Source organism: Elephantulus edwardii, unplaced genomic scaffold (assembly GCF_000299155.1).
Source record: "Elephantulus edwardii isolate Elephantulus edwardi_28Jun2011 unplaced genomic scaffold, EleEdw1.0 scaffold00255, whole genome shotgun sequence".
NCBI classification, from domain to species: Eukaryota; Metazoa; Chordata; class Mammalia; order Macroscelidea; family Macroscelididae; genus Elephantulus; species Elephantulus edwardii.
In genome coordinates, this window is record NW_006400005.1 from 2,268,289 (window position 1) to 2,287,746 (window position 19,458).

Genomic DNA, 19,458 nt, shown 5'->3' on the forward strand with positions numbered 1-19,458 from the left:
CAAGCTAGCTGGTGTAAAGATCCTAATGCAGCATCATCCTTGCTGTGTTTGGGGAATAACCGTGAGACAGCGTTTTGCATAGTAGGGAAATGGAGTAAGAAAAGATGATGCTGAGTTTTATGGGAGATTAGAATATGCTTTGAGGACTCTGGCATTTTATTGTGAGTAAACTGGGAAAATGATTGCAAGATTTTGACATTAGGAATTATGATCAGATTTTGCTTTCAAAAGAACCACCCTGGTTGTGTTAAGAATAGATTCCAGAAAGAGAAACTCTGAAAGGAAGTGATAGAGACCAGTTCAAATTTTGTTGTGAGGATCCAAATAAAAGATGATGTTGGCTTCAACTGGATGGAAATAGGGAAGAGGTAAGAAGTTGATTCTGAACAGATTTGAGAAATAGAGGTGGAAGTGGTGTAAAGTGTGAAGTGTGAACGGAAAGGAGAAGTCAAGTCCCAAGTTTTTGGCTTATCTAGCTGGATAAACAGAATGACACAGAACCAAGTTTGCCACAACTACTGGAAGATCAGGTGTAGAGGAATAAGATCAAGAGTTCCATTTTAAAAATGCTAATTTTAAAAAAATGCTAATTTTGAAATATTTATTAGAATTCAAATAAAAATGCTGAGTTTCTTTAGTCATGAAGAAAGTATTGGCCTGAAGACCTAGATCTTTCTTAAATTCCAGGTATGGTTCCAAGAGAGAAAGAAGAACCTGCTTGTCCTGTACAGTTTAAGGTCTTGGAATCCTAGTAGATGGTTAGCTATGAGTTGGTTCTGGCTTTACAGCATTGGGTTTTGAGGGTTAATACCACATTGTAGGACTTAAAAAGTCAATAAGGATGTTTAGAAGCAAAGGATGACCAGCTGCAGTCCTTGAGATCTACTCGTATATATTTTTCCTTGTTTAATGCATTTTTAGACAAGATTATGTGTGTTCATGATGGTATGAATCCAGAGTGATCTTTTTATATATTATTAATCAAAGATTAACAAATCAAAAGACTGCATATTTGAAAAAATGTGTACTTTTCTGAAACTTTGGTTATTTTCACTGCTTCTCAGTACATGTGAGCATATCAAATACGAAGGAATACAACAATACTTGGGGAGTGGTGTAATAGTGTCCGGTGATGATAGGAAAAATTATGTTAAATACAAAAACCTTAAGGTTAAACACAAAATCTAAGCATGTCTTTATCTACTGGTTCAGAGGTTAGTGCAGTTTCCTTATATTACTTGTGAAAGATAGAACCATCTGGATAAAGTTCAAATTCAGATAAATGCATAAAATAAGAGTTTCTCCCCCCTCCCCCAAGAGGCTAAGAGGAGAGGGATGGGTATGATTACAGGCACCAAAATGGAAACTCAAAAGAGAGAAAGTAATTATGTAAATTATGTTTTTTGAAGGCATTTAGAATTTTTAATTCACATACTCTAAGTATCTGGAAGCACATTTAGTTCCTGTACGAAGAAATGAAAGCCTTACCATAAGCCTCATCTGCAGGCTTGTGGCAATTCAAGTTTCTCCCGTGTGTACGTGTGCGGAAGAGTAGAAGTGGCTGAGTGGGCAGTTGGCAGCCATTCATCACATTGATTGCACTCATTCATAAAACCCAGAAGCTCTGAGGGCGAAGTCAGGAGGAGCAATCCCCTGAGGTGGTTGCAGAATGTCTCATTTACATGAATATCGAGTGATGTTTGAGTAAGGAGAGAATGCTCAAAAGCAGTTTGAAGACCAAAAGAGTTACTCTCTAATAAATTCATGAGTAATTAAAGAGGTTGCAAAGAATAAGAGGTTAAACCCTTGACCTACTGGTCCTTCATTCCTTGGCAATTCTGGGAAATGAGCTTTGTGGCAACATTGTAGTCCCTTTATGTCTGGCTGAAGAAGTAAATAATCCAGAGATAGCTCTTTAAAAATTGCAACATGCTAAAGTATCATTGTTTCTTAAAGTATGAAGAGTTTCCATTATTCTAATGAGTTTTATAATATTATTGTAATGCATGGTTAACAATGGAAATTGCTGTGACTAAACATTTCCATACATTAGAGCTGTCAGAACATTAAGCTTCAGACAGTAATGGGGTAGACATATTAATTTCTTTCTAATTTTAAAGAAGTGTTGATAATCCAAGATAGATAACAAAAGTCTATCTTAAAAAGTATTGTGGTTTGTTTCTTTGGTTTGGTTTGGTTTTTTTGGTAAGAATCTACACTGTAATCCTGAACACACATCGTTCGAATCTACCAGCTGCTCTGCAAAAGAAGGATGAGCAGTGTCTTCCCATGCAATAACTGCCTCAGAAAGTCTACTGGAGGGTCAGCTATGGGTTGGTTCAACAGTACTCAACAATAACAACAATCCTTAATTTATGGTGCTCTGGTGGCCTAGTGGATAAGGAGTTGTGCTGACAACCCAAAGGCAGGCAGGTTGAATCCACCAACTGCTCTGAGAGAGAAAGATGAGCAGTTTACTCTGATGCAATTCACAGCCTCTGGAAAACTGGAGGATTAGCTGTGAGTCAGTTCCAGCTCAACAGCAAATAACAAAAATGACAGCAAATAAAATTAAACTAGAAAGGAACTAAATCAGAACATTTAAGAATAAATATTGTTATAAGTTTAAAAGTTCTCTCAAATTTGTTGGATATTTAAGCCTGAAGCAAATAATTCTGTCAAAATTCAGACTTACTATCTAGCTCTATCATGCCTCTCTTGTAGTTGGAATATATGTTAATATGGAACATAAATAACCTTTTAACATACGTTGCTAAAAAATTATGATAGTTTCTTTTTTATAGTATGTTAAAATTAATTCCAAATATGTTATTTTGAAGATCTATGTCTATTTTTAGAACTCAATACTTGATTCTAAAGATACTGTTTTTGAAGGCCATTGTATTTGTATTTATAATTTTAAGGCTCATCTTCTATAGCTTATGCAGACAGAAAAAGCATACTAGTTATTAAAATCTTAAGCCACCAAGGGAGCTCTGGTGGCCTACTGGCAAGAAGCTGCGCTGCAGTCCTGAAAGAATGCAGTTCGAATCCACCAGATGCTCTGCTGGAGAAAGAGGGGCAATCTCCTCCTGCGCCAGTCAGATCTGATTTGACCATACACAGCAAGAAAAAGAAAAAAAGAAATCCTAAACCACTAAGAGGTTGAGAATAGATTTGAATGTTCTTATACAGACATGGCCCGTCTCTCAGAAGAACAAAATAAGAAATGTTTAACTTACAAACCCTACATTGCTATTGTCTGATGCCATCATATTTATTAGAAAATAGTCACATCGGTGTCGGTTTAAGGTGACAGGTTTCTTTTCTGTAAGTGATGGCTTTTTAAGTACTTGTGATTTTAGAGAGAAATCAAGGGGGGTTAGATACAAAGATTGAAGTCCTTTTATAGGTAGAATTCTTAATTTTTTCCCCAAACTTACTATTTCAGATATTTTCATAAACAAGTGAAAATAAGATTAAACATGTTATATGGATAGTATTTTTAGTTGAGTGGAAATGAATAAAGATTTTCAAGTGCAGTGAAATTACACTTACTGGGCATTGCACTTTGTGTAAGTCAGATTACTATTTCAGATATCAGAAATCCCAATATATTGCTTTTTGAATAATCCTGCCTTCCTGGATATTCTTTTAATGCTTATGTCTGAATAGCTGTTCCCCCTTAAAATTGGAGGAACCCCACAATGACAACTCAAACCAACAAACAAAACATAGTTCCTGTGGAGGTTTTAATCTCCTACCTCTTGACTAGTAAGAGTTTAGCATCTGCTCTAGTCAGTAACCACTTTAAAGAAAAAAAAAAGCCAAAAGACTTAGCCCAGAGGAAGAGGTTTGAAGCATTGAAATGGCATAGTTTTTCTTTTCTCCTCGTGTTATATATTGATTTAAGTCTCATTTAACTTTGTTTAGAATGGGCAGTGTGTGTGTGCACGTTTTTGTGCGTCGTGTCCACGTTTCCCTGTATAATTTCTTTCAGAAGTGGAGAACTTTGCCATGCAGCTTTTTAGTTCTGAGAAACTGTCTATCTGGCACAGCCTCACAAGTGATCCACACTGGAAGAGCATGGCTGGCTTTAAATGTTACCAGTGTGGTCAAACGTCTAGCAGTCTCCATGGAAATTCTTAATAACCAAATTTATGCTTTAAGATCCTGAGTCCTAAAGGTCTTTCCTTTTAGCAAAGTTTAAGATAGGGGGTTAGCTTTTAAACCTAAGCTTCCTGACTCAAAGCAGTGTTTACTTTAAAGCTTTTAAGGTGGAGGCATATTTGGTTTATCTGAGCACAGCCTCACAGGGGGTTGTTTTCTGATACCTGCTAATGCTAATGCCTATCTCCAGTGCTATCTAAGCCCTGTTTAGGTGAGGATTATTATCTCCTTTCCTCAGAGTATGCCCCTCTGAGGTATATTACAGAGCCCACCTTCTGCATTTGTTTATTCTGTGACCTAAAACTAAAGAGACAAAGAATTTTTCTTTTCACTTTTTTTGAGATTCTCTCTCTCTCTATCCTCCCTTTCTTCCCCTCTCCCCTCTTCTCTCTCACCCCTCCTCCTCCTCCTCCTTCTCTCTCTCTCTCTCTCTCTCTCTCTCTCTCTCTCTCTCTCTCTCACACACACACACACACACACTTTAAATATGAACATTTTCTTCTTATTTTTACTGTCTTTGAATTTTTAATCTAGGGGATGTTTTGAAATCTCTTTTTTTATCCTCTCAAAGAAGACCACTTGTGTGGTAATAAATGGTGTGAAACAAAGGTCCATATCTTTTAGTAAAAATTAGCCCTTGCTACAAAAAATATTGTCCTTTAACATATCAAAACAAAACTATTCCTATTGTGTTTATTGTGTTCTGATATCTTCAGCTGATGAGGCCAGAACTTTCAATAGCACTTTTTCTGTGGTGAAAGCTGCTAGGAGTGGCTTTATTGATGTTTAAAGAACAATCACACTGAGGCTAGAAGAGGTTTTATTTGGGTTTCATTGAGCTCTTGGAGGTCTGGGTCGGAGATGGCTGACTCTAAGTCCTACCTTAGGGCCCCTATAGGTTAATATGGATGGGGCTGCCAAAGACCTGCCTTTAGACTGGGTTTTCAGTACCATGTATAATGTCCAGATGTGCTCTACCCTTTTTATAATTAATAGTGCATTGTGCTGTCTATCATGCGCCCCAGGTGTGTTGTCAGGGACATGGCGAAGCCTGCTGCCTGCAAAACACCAAGAAATGCTGAAAACCAGCCCCACCAACCTTCACCGTGAGTATGGCATTGGCTTTATTGACTGAAAATGTCGTCTCTTACACATCTCACTCGTTACAGATTTGTTAATTCACAGTGCATGTGGGAAATAGGCACTTTAGCTACCCTGGTATCTTTGTGATGAAAAGACAACTATTGAATGAGACTAAAATGATCTGGGGAGAAACATGAGCTCTGTGTTAAGTATTTTAATGTTAAATAGTACCTCCTGTGACATACTGGATAGGTATCAGAAAGGAACACACATTTTAGGACTCTTAGAATGGCCACAGTTTTGTGTTCTGTAGGTTGGAATGTAGATATGCTAGGGAATGTGGCATTAGAGAAGAGAGACACAGTGAGGAAAGTGGGGCCCGCTGAGGAGAGAAGAATGCACAGGGAAAACAGATATAAGTAGTTGCTTACCCACCTTCATATGGCATTTTTGCAGACAGCATACATTCTTAGGGAGTAGATTCTTTATCCAGCATTTTAACTATCATTGAATCATGATGTGTCAGTACTAGTATGTGGTTAAATGGCTTACTGTCAAGCACAGCAGGAGAGTGGAGAGGCAAGCAAGTAAGTAAACACATTCAAATAGGGATTCTGAATGAGATGGAAAGAGCTTTACATTGCTACAAAGAGAGCCTGACAAAGCCAATCCCAGAAGAGAAGTACGCTAAAGGAAAGAAAACAGTAACATTTTCCTGCTAAGATTAATTTACTTGGTAATGTATAGATGCCTGATGGTCCTTGCTTTCCATCTTAATGTTCTAGGTATTAGAAAACATTTGTTTAAACAATTTCTAGGAAATTAGTTTTCCTTGAAGAATAGCACTGATTTTAAAATACTTCATATATTGAGGTTCCTGTTTAATTGGTCTCACTCATATCCATAGCTGTTTTACATTGGGTGCACACAACAAAATTTCCATCCCTCCTTCCAAGACTGTAACTTAGTATTTGCTTGTTTTGCTTTATAAACTTCACGAATTTATGTGGAAATTCGCTATAACTTATAAGGGACTAGTGGACTATACCTAAAAGACCCTCTGATGAGGTGATTTAGTAGAAGTAACTTCAAGCTCTTTGTAGTCTCATCTGTGATAGTGCCTCTGCTAAGAATGCTGTGCTTTTCTTATGAAAATGATACACATCCCTTTACGTAGCTTGAAGACTACTATTACTGTTACTACTAATTACTACTACTACTGCTTTGCTCTTAATTTCTTATTTCTATTATAATTCCCTATAGAGTGAGTACTACCCTCCACATCCAAAGAAATTTCTAGACTGGTATGAAAGTGTCACAGGAGATTGTAGAAGAGAGACTGGACAGGGGTTTTAGGCTGTTGATCAGTGTTTGTAGGAAATGGACTGAGAAGAAATTAATAAACACAGTATTTAGTTATTGTGCACTGTGGATTTTAATTAGTAGAGGAATATAACTGTAGTCATAATTGTACCATATGTATATATTTATATATAAAATCTATATTGTTTATTTTTATAGAAATAAGGAAAATAGGGAATTGATGTTATATGGATAAGAAACATGCAAATCAAGTAACAGATTTTTGTAATAGTCCAGAAAAGGTAGTAAGGTCTTGCCCCATAGAAGCTAGAGACATTTTAGAAGCTGAGTGACAAAGAAATTAATACTATATTGAATACAGGTGAGTATAGTCCAAGAGTGAGGAAATCAGATTAGTGTGTTAGGAAAGAGTCTTTGTGGTATAGTGGATAATGCATCTTGCTGCTAACCAGATGGTTAACATTTCTAGCCTACTAGCTGTTGCATAAGAGAATGATGGACCTTCTCTTCCCATACAGATTTACAGCCCAGAAAACCCCAAAGAGGGTCTCTATTAGTCAGAATTTACTTAAGGGTGATGGATACCAGATTAAATATGATTTAAGTGTTTGATGATGCCAACATGATGTGGAATTAAAATATATGTCAAAATATTTTATAAATAGGTGGGTAGTGATGGGTTAATAATTTGATACAGTGAATATGTGGAATCTAATGAACGTTTTATGATACAAACTTGGAACTTTGTTCAATAGTTAAGTAGATAACATCACAAAATGAAATGAAGTCAGGGGGAAAAATAATGGGGAGAACCCAAGTATAAGCAATGCTTAATAATGGATAAAGGAGGAAGGCCTACCAGTGCAGCTAAGAAATAATAGTTAAAGAATTGGGAAAACCAAAAGCCAAAGCAGAATAGGAATTGGAAAGAAATAGACACCAGTGTCAAATGTAGCAGAAACTCAGGAAATGGTTGCAGAGTGGAGTATACTTGAGGTGGGGGGTGGGAGGTTGTGGGGGGATTGTATACCAATGAAGAAATTTTTCTTTTACTTTTCAAAGAGAAGAGCAAACTGGGATGGGGGTGGGGGTGGGGAGAAAAGTGCAACAATGAATGAATGGAAATAAAAAATCTCTGTAAATGTTCATTAAAATTAATAATAAAAAAGGTGTTCTTGAGATTTGGGAATCTAGAGGTCATTGGAGGCATTTGTCACAGCTCTTTTTATCATATAAATGGGCACAAATGCTGGATTTCCTTAGCGTTTAGGGGATGAGAAGTCAGGAGAAGTAGACAGTGAATGTATATGCCTTTTGCAAAGAGCTCAGTGCATAAGGATGGAGAGAGGTAGACAGATAGGAAGCAGAATGACAGTGTTTGTGTTGTTTGCTATTTCCTATCATACAAGTCTTCGTATTTTGTCAATATATTTAATATTTTAATAACTGCATATAAACTATTCAGGTAGTACTTTCATTTATTAGTAAAATATCACTCTGTCATAGTTTAAGTGTGATACATGAGTTATCCTCACTTAATCATGGTAATAAATAAATCAAAATGTTAAAGGAATTCAACAGATTTAGTCTTAGGCTTGTTATTCCCCAAGTTTCAGATACAGAGATAAATGAGATAGAATCCCAGTCTTAAGGCTTTACAGACAAGTTGGGCAGAGTTATATAATCAAATGAATTATATAGTAAGACACTTTTTAAAAAAGAACAATTTGTGTGTGTGTGTGAGGTTGGTGTGATCAGGGAAGTATTTGCAAGAAGAGTTTGCAGCAGCTGGCATGGATTTTGAGTGATAATTAGTAGGTAAGCAAGATTAGGGTACAACCTTTAGATGGAAGAGACTAGTTACCCAATTCAAAATGGCAGGTTCCAAGTTCTAAAATAATTTCGAGCATATACTCATTGCTGGAGGCTGTTTGTGTATATATGTATTTGCATTTATGGGTGGGTGAGTGTTGATGTGTATGGATGTGAGTGCGAGTTTAGCTGTGGTTTGCAGAAGAGGAAAAGAGAAACAGTGTTATATTAATCCTCAAGGAGAAAGAAATATGCGTTTTGTGTCTCCTCTTTGATTTTACTTTAAGTATTGTATTTTATTATGAACTTGCTCATTGCTGTGTTTTTCAAAATGATCTTGCATTTTTGAGTATGAGAAATATTTAAGTGTTCCTTAGTCTCAGTCATGGATGTTGGAGGCTTTAAGTGAGGAATAGGAGATAGGGAACTTAGTCAGATAGATGATTTGTAAATATTTACTCTCACTTAGTAAATTATCTTTTCATTTTCCTTTTAGTGCCTTTGAAACATGTTTTAATTTAGATGAAGTTACATTTATGTGTTTTTCATTTGTTGCTTGTGGTTTTGCTATCATATTTAAGAAAACCTTATTAAATTCATATTCATGAGATTTATCCCTATGTTCTAATTGTTTTACATTTAGGTTTTTGATACATTTTTTAGTTAGTTTTTAAATATGTGAAGTAAGCCCCCCCTTTTTATTCTTATGTACGTGGTTGAGTTGTCCCAGCCTTGTTTGTTGAAGAGGCTGTTTTCTTTTGTTGAATTGCTTTAGTATCTACAATGAAAATCAATTGACCATAGATGTATATATATTTATTTTTAGACTCTCAGCTTTATTCTGTTGATCAATGTAGTTGGCCTCATGCTAATACCACACTGTAGAAGTTGCTTTGTTATAGTTCATTTTGAAGTGAGGAAGCTTGCAGTCTACAATGTTAATTTCGTTCAGCATGTTTTGGTGTTTATATTTATAAATCAGCTGTTTGTCCTGTAATTAATTATTAATTTCATTCACTCCTCAAAAAAAAAATATATAATCCAATTTTTTTAAATTCTGAAACTATGTAGCTTTGAGATTTAGTCCTCTCTGTTGCTTCTTTTATATAAATGATCTTTTTGTGCGATAATAATGCACATCCTTGACAGGATCATCTTAAGCACTATCTGTTTTGAGGCCTTTGACATGGACATGTGTGTCACACACACTTTTCTTTTACCCCTTTTTTACAGCTTAAAATGAGTCAGCCTTGAATTGGCAGGGAGGCTGCCATCCAAACTGTTCTTTTAATAGACATACTTTTTTCTGATCTCAAGGGCATGACTTTTTTCAGCAATACCAATTTTTGCTCAGGCTTAATCATAACATAGGCACTTCTGAGGATCAACATACATGGGAGCAGAACAAAAATGTAAATGTGAAATTATAGCTTATACTTAACCTAATTTTAAAAGTCAACTTTAAATAAAATGTTGAACTGTGGAGATATACATAAGAATATATTCGACTACCTTTACCAATATGGGAAATATAACTCTTTATATTCAAAATACGATTCCTGATTTAAAAGCACTTTCTAATATCATGTCGTTAAGTGCTGGTGTTGACAGTGAACAGTGTATGTCCCATGGACTACCCAAAAACCTAACAGGTTTGTCTTGGAGGAAACACAACCATGGTGCTCCTCCTAGTTAAGGATGGTGAAACTCACTCTCATATATTTTAGGCATGTTGTCAAGAGGGGTCAGTCTTTGAAAAAAGACATGCTACTGGGAATGTAGGAGGGTCAGATGAAGAGAGGAAGACCCTCAAGATAGATTGGCTTGGTGCCTGTGTGAGCTCAAGCCTGTGGGAGATCACAAGGTTACAGCAAGATAGAGCAGGTGCTCATCTTTTGTTCATAGGGTTACTATGAGTCGTAGTCAGTCCAGTGATACATAACAAGAAGAACTACATCTAGTATCACATTGTAGCATACAGTGGGAACAGATTAATGAAAAGCATGTCCTTGGAATTGTCAGCAGTTGGATGAAAGTCCCTTTTAATCTTTCACTATGTCTTTAATTAAGCTCAGCATCTAATGTGTAACTTCTGGCTGTATGATCATTTACCTGGAGTACCACATCCTCTTATAGTGGAGGATGACAAAAATACCATCTATACCACAGAAGAGTGCATAACATAGCTCAGCCCCAGGCTGTTCCCACCTCTGATAGAGCACCTCTTTTAAGAATCTGGTGGTACCTCCCAAAAGTCTGGGGAAAACTTCTGAAACTCACCGGCCTCTACCTGGTTTTGGGAAGAATGCTCCATGTGGTCGTCACTACTCCTGAAGCTCTGTGTGCCATCACCTTGCTTGCAACTCATAGTGATTCTCTGTTCCACAGCTCTGAAACTGGCTCAATCTTTAGCCAGCCTTACTGTCTCTCGCATAGCTACCCCCATTACTGCAGTCACTGAATCAATCCATCTTATTGAGGGTCTTCACCTCCTGCACTGTCCCTCCACCCTCCCAAGAATGACGTCCCTTCTCCAAGGACTAGTCTCTCCTTACAACATGCACAGAGTATGTCAGACAGAGTTAATTTGTGTAGACTGTCTTTAATGCCAAGGTGATCCAACTATGAATATGTGTGTGTGTGTGTGTGTGTATATATATATATATATATAATTTGTTGTTAAATGCCGTCGAGTCGCAGGCAACTCATAGCGACCCTTTGAAGGAGAGTCCCCGACACTTGGGTGCCTTTCATCCTCTCTCCAGGTTCATAGGGTTTCCGGAGGCAAGCTATTATGGAAGTGGATGCCACTCCTCCTTCCACACTTGTTTAATCGGGGAGCTCCACCTCACTCTCTGTCTGCATTGGGTAGCCAACTATTAACGCATTTGACACATCAGTGTCACAGTGTTCAGCCTCACAGCAACCGCAAGTGACTGCAGGACGGCAACTTGTACACCAGGGCTATAGGACCTAGAGGAATGTCTGAACAAAAACAATGAAAGACTAGCCGGAGGGCCACAAACTAAAAGTCACCCACCTTTGTCTTGGTCACATCGTTTTCTCTTCACTGGGCCAGCTGATCTCTCTCTCTCTTTCTCTCTCTGTTGATGTTATTGTTGTTAAGTGCCATCGATTCGCAGGCGACTCATAGCGACCCTATGAAGGAGAGTCCTTGACGCTTGGGTGCCTTTCATCCTCTCTCCAGGTTCATAGGGTTTCCGGAGGCAAGCTATTATGGAAGTGGATGCCACTCCTATATAGTAGTAGCTTATTGCTCTTGAGTCAGAACCAACTCATGGCTGACACATAAGCTGATTTTCAGAGGCTGGAAATATCATGGGAGAAGATTACCTGTTTTTCTCCTATAAAATAACAATATATCCAAACCAGTTGTCTTGAGTTAGCAGCACTTTTATCAGTCCGCTCAGCCATGAAGGCACTGCAGGACACGACCTGCTGAAACAGATCTTTTCCATTTTACTTAATTTTCCATAATGTTGATAAGTTAGATAGTACAAGTCTAGCAGTGCCTCCGCAGGGGAGAAGTGAAGAGTCCACTCCTGTAAATGCTTGCTGCATTGAGAACCTACAAGGCTGTGGCCTTGAGTTGGTATGGATACGATGACTGTGGATTGATTTGGTGTTTTAATGCTGGTTTATATAATTTTCAAGGGACTCTGTAGAAGTACTATGTATTTTAACATTTGTGTATTCATTTTTATTCTTTTGTTCAACAAATACTGTGACTTGTGAAAACAATTAAGAAGATGTAGTATGGTTGAGCTGGCAAGCAAGTAAACAAGTAATTATAACAGGATGATATGGATTAGAAAGAGTTTAGAGTTTATTATGAAAGCACAGATAAATAGCATCTGACTCAACATTGTAAAGTAGGAAACTGTAGACCCGGTAGTATATCATCATATTTATTTTAGCAATTAGATACTGTCTAATTTTTTGTAATTACCTAAAAAACTTATTTGGAATGTTACAGGGCACACCTGCTTTCCAAGTACTGTGTTAAATTAGAATGTGAAGAAGAGAACCCATTTCATCTTAATATAAGGAATAAATCCAGCCCTCAGTTAGTTTGTGGTTTAATTATGGGAAATGAGAGAGGAATGTATAGATGTATATACATGGTTGGGTTAATAGACTAGATAATGGATGCATGGCTGAATAAATGATTGACTAAATCAGTTTTTTAAAAAAACCTTATAATACAAGGGAATAAATGTAGAGTCAAGTGAATTTTTTAAATATCCATATGTTTGTATGTTTGTGTGTCTAGTAAGATACTAAAACCTCAGTGCTCTGAAATTGAGTCTGACTTATAGTGACCTGCTATCAGATTTCTGAGGCTGCAGATCTCTGTGGGAGGAAATTACCTAGCTTTTTCTCTCACAGTGGTTGGTGCATTCAAACCATCAACCTTTTGTTTAGCAACCTGACATATTTAGATAGATAGAGATGGAGATGGTGTGGGTGAGGGTGAGGGCCAGGGCGAGGGCGAGGGTAGGGGGAGGAGAGAGAGAGAGGGAGAGGGAGAGAGACACGCCCCCACTTTCTGGTATAGTGTAGACCAGAGTCATAGAAAGCTATAAGAGGAAATGAATTCTTTTACAACTTTAATTCTATCTGAAGAACAGGTTGTGATTAGACAGAAAGGAGAGGTTATGGCAATATAGGCTTTAGAATAATATGAGATTCAGAAATGAGAATGAAGAACTCATGCAAAGGGCACATTGAATAGATAAATCTCTTTTGATAACCATATTTAGCAACAGAATTGTAAAAGGAGACCAACATCCTTTTATGAATATCCTGAAAGCTAGCTTCATGAAACTGGGTTTTATTCTGAAGGAAGACATGGAGATACATGAGCATGGAGCTGCCATGTTGAAAGGGGTGTTTCAGGATGATTAATTTGTCAGAAGTATTCATGATGAATGGCAATAGGACGTTCTCTGAGAGAGAGAAACCAACTAGATGATTAAAATAGACCAGACATAGTTAATAATAGTAAGCATAATGGCAATGGCTACAGAATAAATGGATGGGTCGAGTAGCTAAAGGAGAAATCAGCACGCTTGGTGAAAAGCATCTGTAGCAGAGAATGACACAACAAAGATGAAAAAGTAAAACAAAATACAAGAATTTCAATGATGAGTTCCATAAGAAATGAATGAAAAATAAAGAAATGAAAAAGGTATACAGTTCTCAGAAATGACATTTTATGAAATAAGCTCATTTTTTAGTCCTCAGGGAGATTCATGGGCAAGAAGACATTGTGTTACTGTTGAGATACGGATTCCATATCTGAGCATCCAAAAAGAAAATACATCTAAATTCTTAAAAACCTCTCATCTATCTTAATTTTAGATCTCTGTATATCCTATATTCTAGTGGTAAGACCAGTAGTACTATACCACCCACCACTGGATTTGAGGAACTCTTGTCATTGATTTATGTTATGTAGATGACACAACCTTGCTTGCTACAAGTGAGGAGGACCTGAAGCGCTTGTTGCAGAAGATCAACGACTGCAGCCTTAAATATGGATTGCATCTCAACTTCAGAAAAACAAAAGTCCTCATCACTGGACCAATAGGCAACATCACTACAGAGGGAGAAAAGATTGAAACTGTCCATGACTTCCACAATCAATACACTTGGCACTAGCAGTCAGGAGATCAGGAAGTGTATTGCATTTAGAAAGTCTGTAATCAGGGACCTCTCCAAATTATTGAGGAACAGTGATATCAAATTGAGGACTAAGGTATGCCTGATTCAGGCTATGGTCTTTTCAGAGAGCTGGTCAATAAATAAGAATGACAGGAGAAGAAGTGGGTGCAGCTAGAGTGTTCCTTGGGTCAAAGATCATAAACCTTTGTTTTGCATACTTTGGACATGTTGCTGAGAGGCTGTTTGGAGAGAAACATCATGCTTTGAAAGGTGGAGGAACAATGAAGGAATGGAAGAACGTCAACTAGGTGGACTGACACAGTGGGCTTGAGTATATCAGATTGTGAGGATGGCGCAAGGTAGGACAGGTTTCAGATCTGTTGTTCATCGTAGCCCTTTGAGTCATACTCGACTCGATGGCACCCAAGAACAAGAAGCAGCACTACAATTCAAAAGACACACAGTTCAAATCCACCAGCGGCTTCATTGTAGAAGGATAGACAGTTTCTTCCCTTGCATTCAACTGCCTCTGAAAATCCTCGAGAGGATCAGCTATCAATTAGTTCCAACTCTATGGCACATAACATCAGCGTCTCTCTCTCTCTCTCTCTCTCTCTCTCTCTCTGTGTGTGTGTCACTGTTCTTGTTGTTAATATATACCCACAAATTGGAACTGACTCATAACTGACCCTCCATTGTGTTTTCAGTGGCTGTAAATTGCATGGAAGATTATCATTCTCCAACTGAGCAACTGGTGGATTTGAACTTTGTGCCTTTGGGTTGGCAGTGCCACTCTTTATATATATATTAATGAATAGATGGCCTAGTGGCAAGAAGCTGCATTGCAATCCCAAAGGCATGTCGTTTGAGGCCACCAGCTGCTCTGTGGAAGATGGATGAACAGTCTCCTTCTGTGTCATTAACTGCCTTTGAAAACTCACCAGAGGGTCAGCTATGGGTCGGTTCTGACTCTTGGTTTTCGTACACAGCACCACCACCACCACCACCATCACCACATATTCATAGTTTAGAAGAATGTCTTACTTTAGCTTTTGGCTGATTCTTTATGAAATTTATACTAAAGAACAAAAGGAATTATATTATTTCCTTTTAGGCATACATATGCTTTGAGTCCTTATGAGAACTTAATAATGTGCCATTACGATTTCTGTTTTACAAAAGAGAAAACTAAGGTACAAATAAATAAAATCCTTTCTTATTAGGGTTGATCCCCCCCCCCCGAAACTATGTGTTGGTGCATGAATCCCTATACCGGTGGATATGTTCACACTGAGAGAGAGTCTTCCTTTTCATGTTAATGAGACTATTTCAGTGTAGGATGTATTTTGAACTAATATCTTTTGAGATAGGAAAAAAGCAGATCAGGCACAGAAACAAAGTAGCACAATGGAGAAGACAGATGCAATGTTATGTGAGGATAAACAGGGAACTGAGAAGGAATGAGACCTAAATGAGACAAGGTCCTTCTCCTTGTGCCTTCAGACAGGGCTGTGGTTGTTATGTGCCATCCGACCAGAACCAACCTGTAGTTGACCCTCCAGCGGGTTTTCAGAGGTGAATTGCACGGAAGGAGATTGCCCATCCTTCTCCCATGGAGCAGCTGGTGGATTTGAATCATATGCCTTCAGGATTGCAGCGCAGCTTTTTAACTGCTAGGCCACCAGTGCTTCCTTCCCTAGGGCTTGTGGTTGTTGTTAAGTGCCATCAGTTATAGATGATGTATAGCAACCCTATGAATGAAAAACCTGAACACTTGTATAACTTTCATTTCTCTAAGCTCATAGAGTTTCCCGAGGCAAGCTACTTCAGAAGTGGAGGTCACTCCTGCTTCCAAGCCGGTTTTAATCGGGGAGCTCCGCCAAAACTGTCCACCATGGGTGACCATTATCGTATTTGACACATCAGTGTCATAGCAACCATGAGTAACCTCTGTGCAGCAAATTGACAGAGCAGTGCTATACCACTTACCATTATTGGAAGAATAACCAAATACAAAACCAGGCCTGAGAACCACAGATTAAAATCACACACATCTGGCTTGGTAGCATAACTTTCTATCCACTAGGCCAATAGAGCTCTCTAGCCCTAAATTAAGACTGCTCACCTCCTACATTGTGATAGAGTAAGTTTATTTTCATTAAACTACCTATGTGCGCTATTTCTGCTATAGCATCTCTAGCAAACTAAGACACACACCACATAAAATCTGGATTCAGAGTCAGGTCAGCCAATCTGACTCCAGAGCCTGTGTTTTTACCCGTGTGAGAATCATTTGCTAGCCTCTTGTTGCTCAATCTTGTGCTGTTTCACATGGATAGATAACAAGAGGGGCATCGGGTTCTTCATTCAAAGAATTTATTCTTGGTAGGAGCATGATGGACATAATACATAATCCGAGAAAAAGTCACACACCCTGGGGCATTCATTCCAAGTTGTAGCAAATTAAAGAAAAGTCAAAATTTTATAGAGCCCTGGGAAAATGTACAAAATTGCTCTCAGTGACTTTTTGCATCAAACTTTACCTGTTATAAAGTAAGTAATCTCTTTGTTGTTTTATGTGTGTGTGTGTGTGTGTGTGTGTATGGGAAAACTAAAGAAAAAGGAATGAATCTTTCAGAATGATTTCCTAAAATACTTTTTTTAAAAACTCCCACTAGTTATTTGATAGGGAGCTCTGGTGACTTAGCGGTACAAAGTTACACTACCAAACCAAACCAAACCAAACCAAACCAAACACAACACATGTGGTTTAAATACACCAGATGTTTTGTGGAAAAGAGATGGCATGTGGATGAGATCCTCCCATGCACTTTATAACCCCTGCAAACCTGCTGCCGGGCCAGCTAGGAGTTGGCTCCAGCTTGACAGCAGTGAGTTTGAGATTCTGTTGTTTGATAATAAACTGTACATTTTCTTTCATGATGCTTTCTCTGTTCGTTTGCTTGTATTGTGTGTCTCATTCTCAGTGTTCACTTCCTGAAGGATAATGTTGTTGGGTGCTGATGAGTTGGCTGTGACTCACAGGAACTCCATACAAAAGAATGAAACCCTGCCTGATCCTACGCCATCCGCACAATCTGTACTGTGCTAAAGAATGCTGTTGCAGATTCTATGTTTGTCCATCTCGTTGAAGGTCTTCCTCTCCATTTACTCTCCACTTTGTCAAGCATTAAATCCTTTCTACTGACTACCCATCTTGATAACATGGCCAAAGTATTTGTCATTAACTCTTACCCTAAAGTATCTGACGTTAAGTCTTACCTGAAAGTATCTGATATGATTTCTTACCAACTTTGCTTCTAAAGAACACACTGGCTGCACTTTTTCCAAGACAAATTTGTTGCTCTACTTTTGGCAGTGCATAATGTACTCAGTATTCTTCAGTAACACTAACACTAATTCAAATACATTAATTCTTCTTGTACTTTTCATATTCATTCTCCAGTGTTCACATAAAATTTCAGCTGACTGCACTTTAGTCTTTAAAGGGACATCCTTGCCCTTTAACATTTTATTTTGGTTGTTCTTTAACATTTTTTTTTCACCCAGTGTAACGTGCCTCCTAATTTCTTGACTGCTGCTTGTGTATCTAAGTAAAATGAGATCTTTGAAAACGTCAGTCTTTTTTGCATTTACCATGATGTTCACTGGTCCAGTTGTGAGGATTTTTTTAGCTTTCTTTGTTTTGAGTTATAATTAATGCAGAAGACTGTAGTTGGGTTTATGTGTAGATTTTTTTTCTTCATCGAGTACTCTGAAATTCTCTTTGCTTGCAATTTTATCCATAATTTATCTTGATTTGCACATTTGAATACCTTGGTATACACAGTAAAATACAGGTAAACAGATTTTTTTTGGTATTGTCTGCTTTCATCCAAGATCCATTTGATATAAGCAATGATAGTCTTATTTCCACCGCCTCTCCTGAATCCAACTTTCCAACAGTTCTCTGCTGATATCCTGCCTTTGTAATTTTTGAATTATACTCAGTAAAATTGCTTTTGTGTGGTATTAGTGATATTGTTCAGGAATTTCCACATTCTGATGAATTACTTTCTTCTTAGTGGCTTAAATATGGAACTTTTCTAGTCAGTTGTTCTTCACATTTTCTTGATACAAATCAATGTGTATGTCCAAGGTTGCAGCTATTTGTTGAAACCCCTCAATTGATATTTCATCACTGTCTGGAGCCTTGTTTGTCCACACCTTCTTTGCTGCTTGGGCCTCTTCCTCCAGTACCAATTGTTCTTGATATATATGCTACCTCCTTAAATGGTTGAGCATTGAGTATTTCTTTGAGTACAATATTTTTGTGCATTACTTATATTTATTCTTCTTACACTTGTTATGTCATTAAGTATTTTCCTATTATGAAGGTTATTGCTACATGCTTTCAAGTTGGAACCAACTTATAACTAGCTCTCCAGTGGGTTTGCCATAGTTGTTAATTACACCAAAGGATTGCTCATCTTTATACCTTGGAGCAGCTGGTGGATTAAAATTGTTCACCTTTGAGTTGGCCTTACAGCTCCTTACCACTAGGTCACCAGTGTTCCCCTATATTGAAGGTCGAAGCTATAGTTTATGAAAGTTTTTTGATCAACTTAAAGACCTAATACTATAGCACACTATTTAAAATTGCTATATAAATTCCTATTTTTTTAAAATTTTAAGTAAATCATTTGCTTTACTAAGAAAAGCAGTTTGAAAGACAGTTATCCATTCAGAATTAGAAAAATTGTTTTCTTAATAGCAGGGGGGGAAATACAAAAAGCGTAAAACAGAAACATAGCTTAAAAACTAGAAAGAAGCAAGTATCTTTGTTATTAGCAAAGTGAGATCTAAGTATCCATTAAACACTAGGTCTCTTTCATAGAAAATCAGGTTATAAATGAAAGTAACACCATCAAAAAGTAATTGTGTTTTTATAAAGGAAAGAATATTGAACATGAATGGTAAAGTGAGAATTTTCATTTTTAAGCTTATAACAAAATATAAGTTTAAACTTTGTGACATCATAGAGCAAAACTAGTAAAATGTATTTAATAGATTATTTGAAAACCAGTATTTGTTTTATAAGAGGAGGTTCTTTTAGAAACAATAGACAGCAAGACTAGAATTCTGCCATGGAAATTCTAGGATTTATCAGTTTATTGTATCCATCTCCAGGTTTCCTTACCATTACTTAACATTCTCCTATTTTTTACATTTGATGATTTAGTGAGGATGTGTTTGATCTTTTTACCCATTGCATCTCTTCTTTTTTTTTATTTCATTTCTTTATTTTTCATTTCAGTGAACATCTACAGAGATTTTGGAATTCCATTCATTCATTGTTGCACCCCCTCCCCCCCACCCCCC

At 37.4% G+C, this 19,458-nt stretch overlaps 1 protein-coding gene across 1 annotated transcript in view; it reads left to right on the forward strand.

The window, feature by feature from the left end:
• Positions 1 to 19,458, forward strand: part of RIMS1 (regulating synaptic membrane exocytosis 1) — a 701,348-nt gene that overhangs the window by 139,071 nt on the left and 542,819 nt on the right. The window contains exon 2 of the mRNA XM_006899387.1: positions 5,196 to 5,276. Coding sequence (XP_006899449.1) covers positions 5,196 to 5,276 — 81 coding nt within the window. The remainder of the gene's footprint in view (positions 1 to 5,195; positions 5,277 to 19,458) is intronic.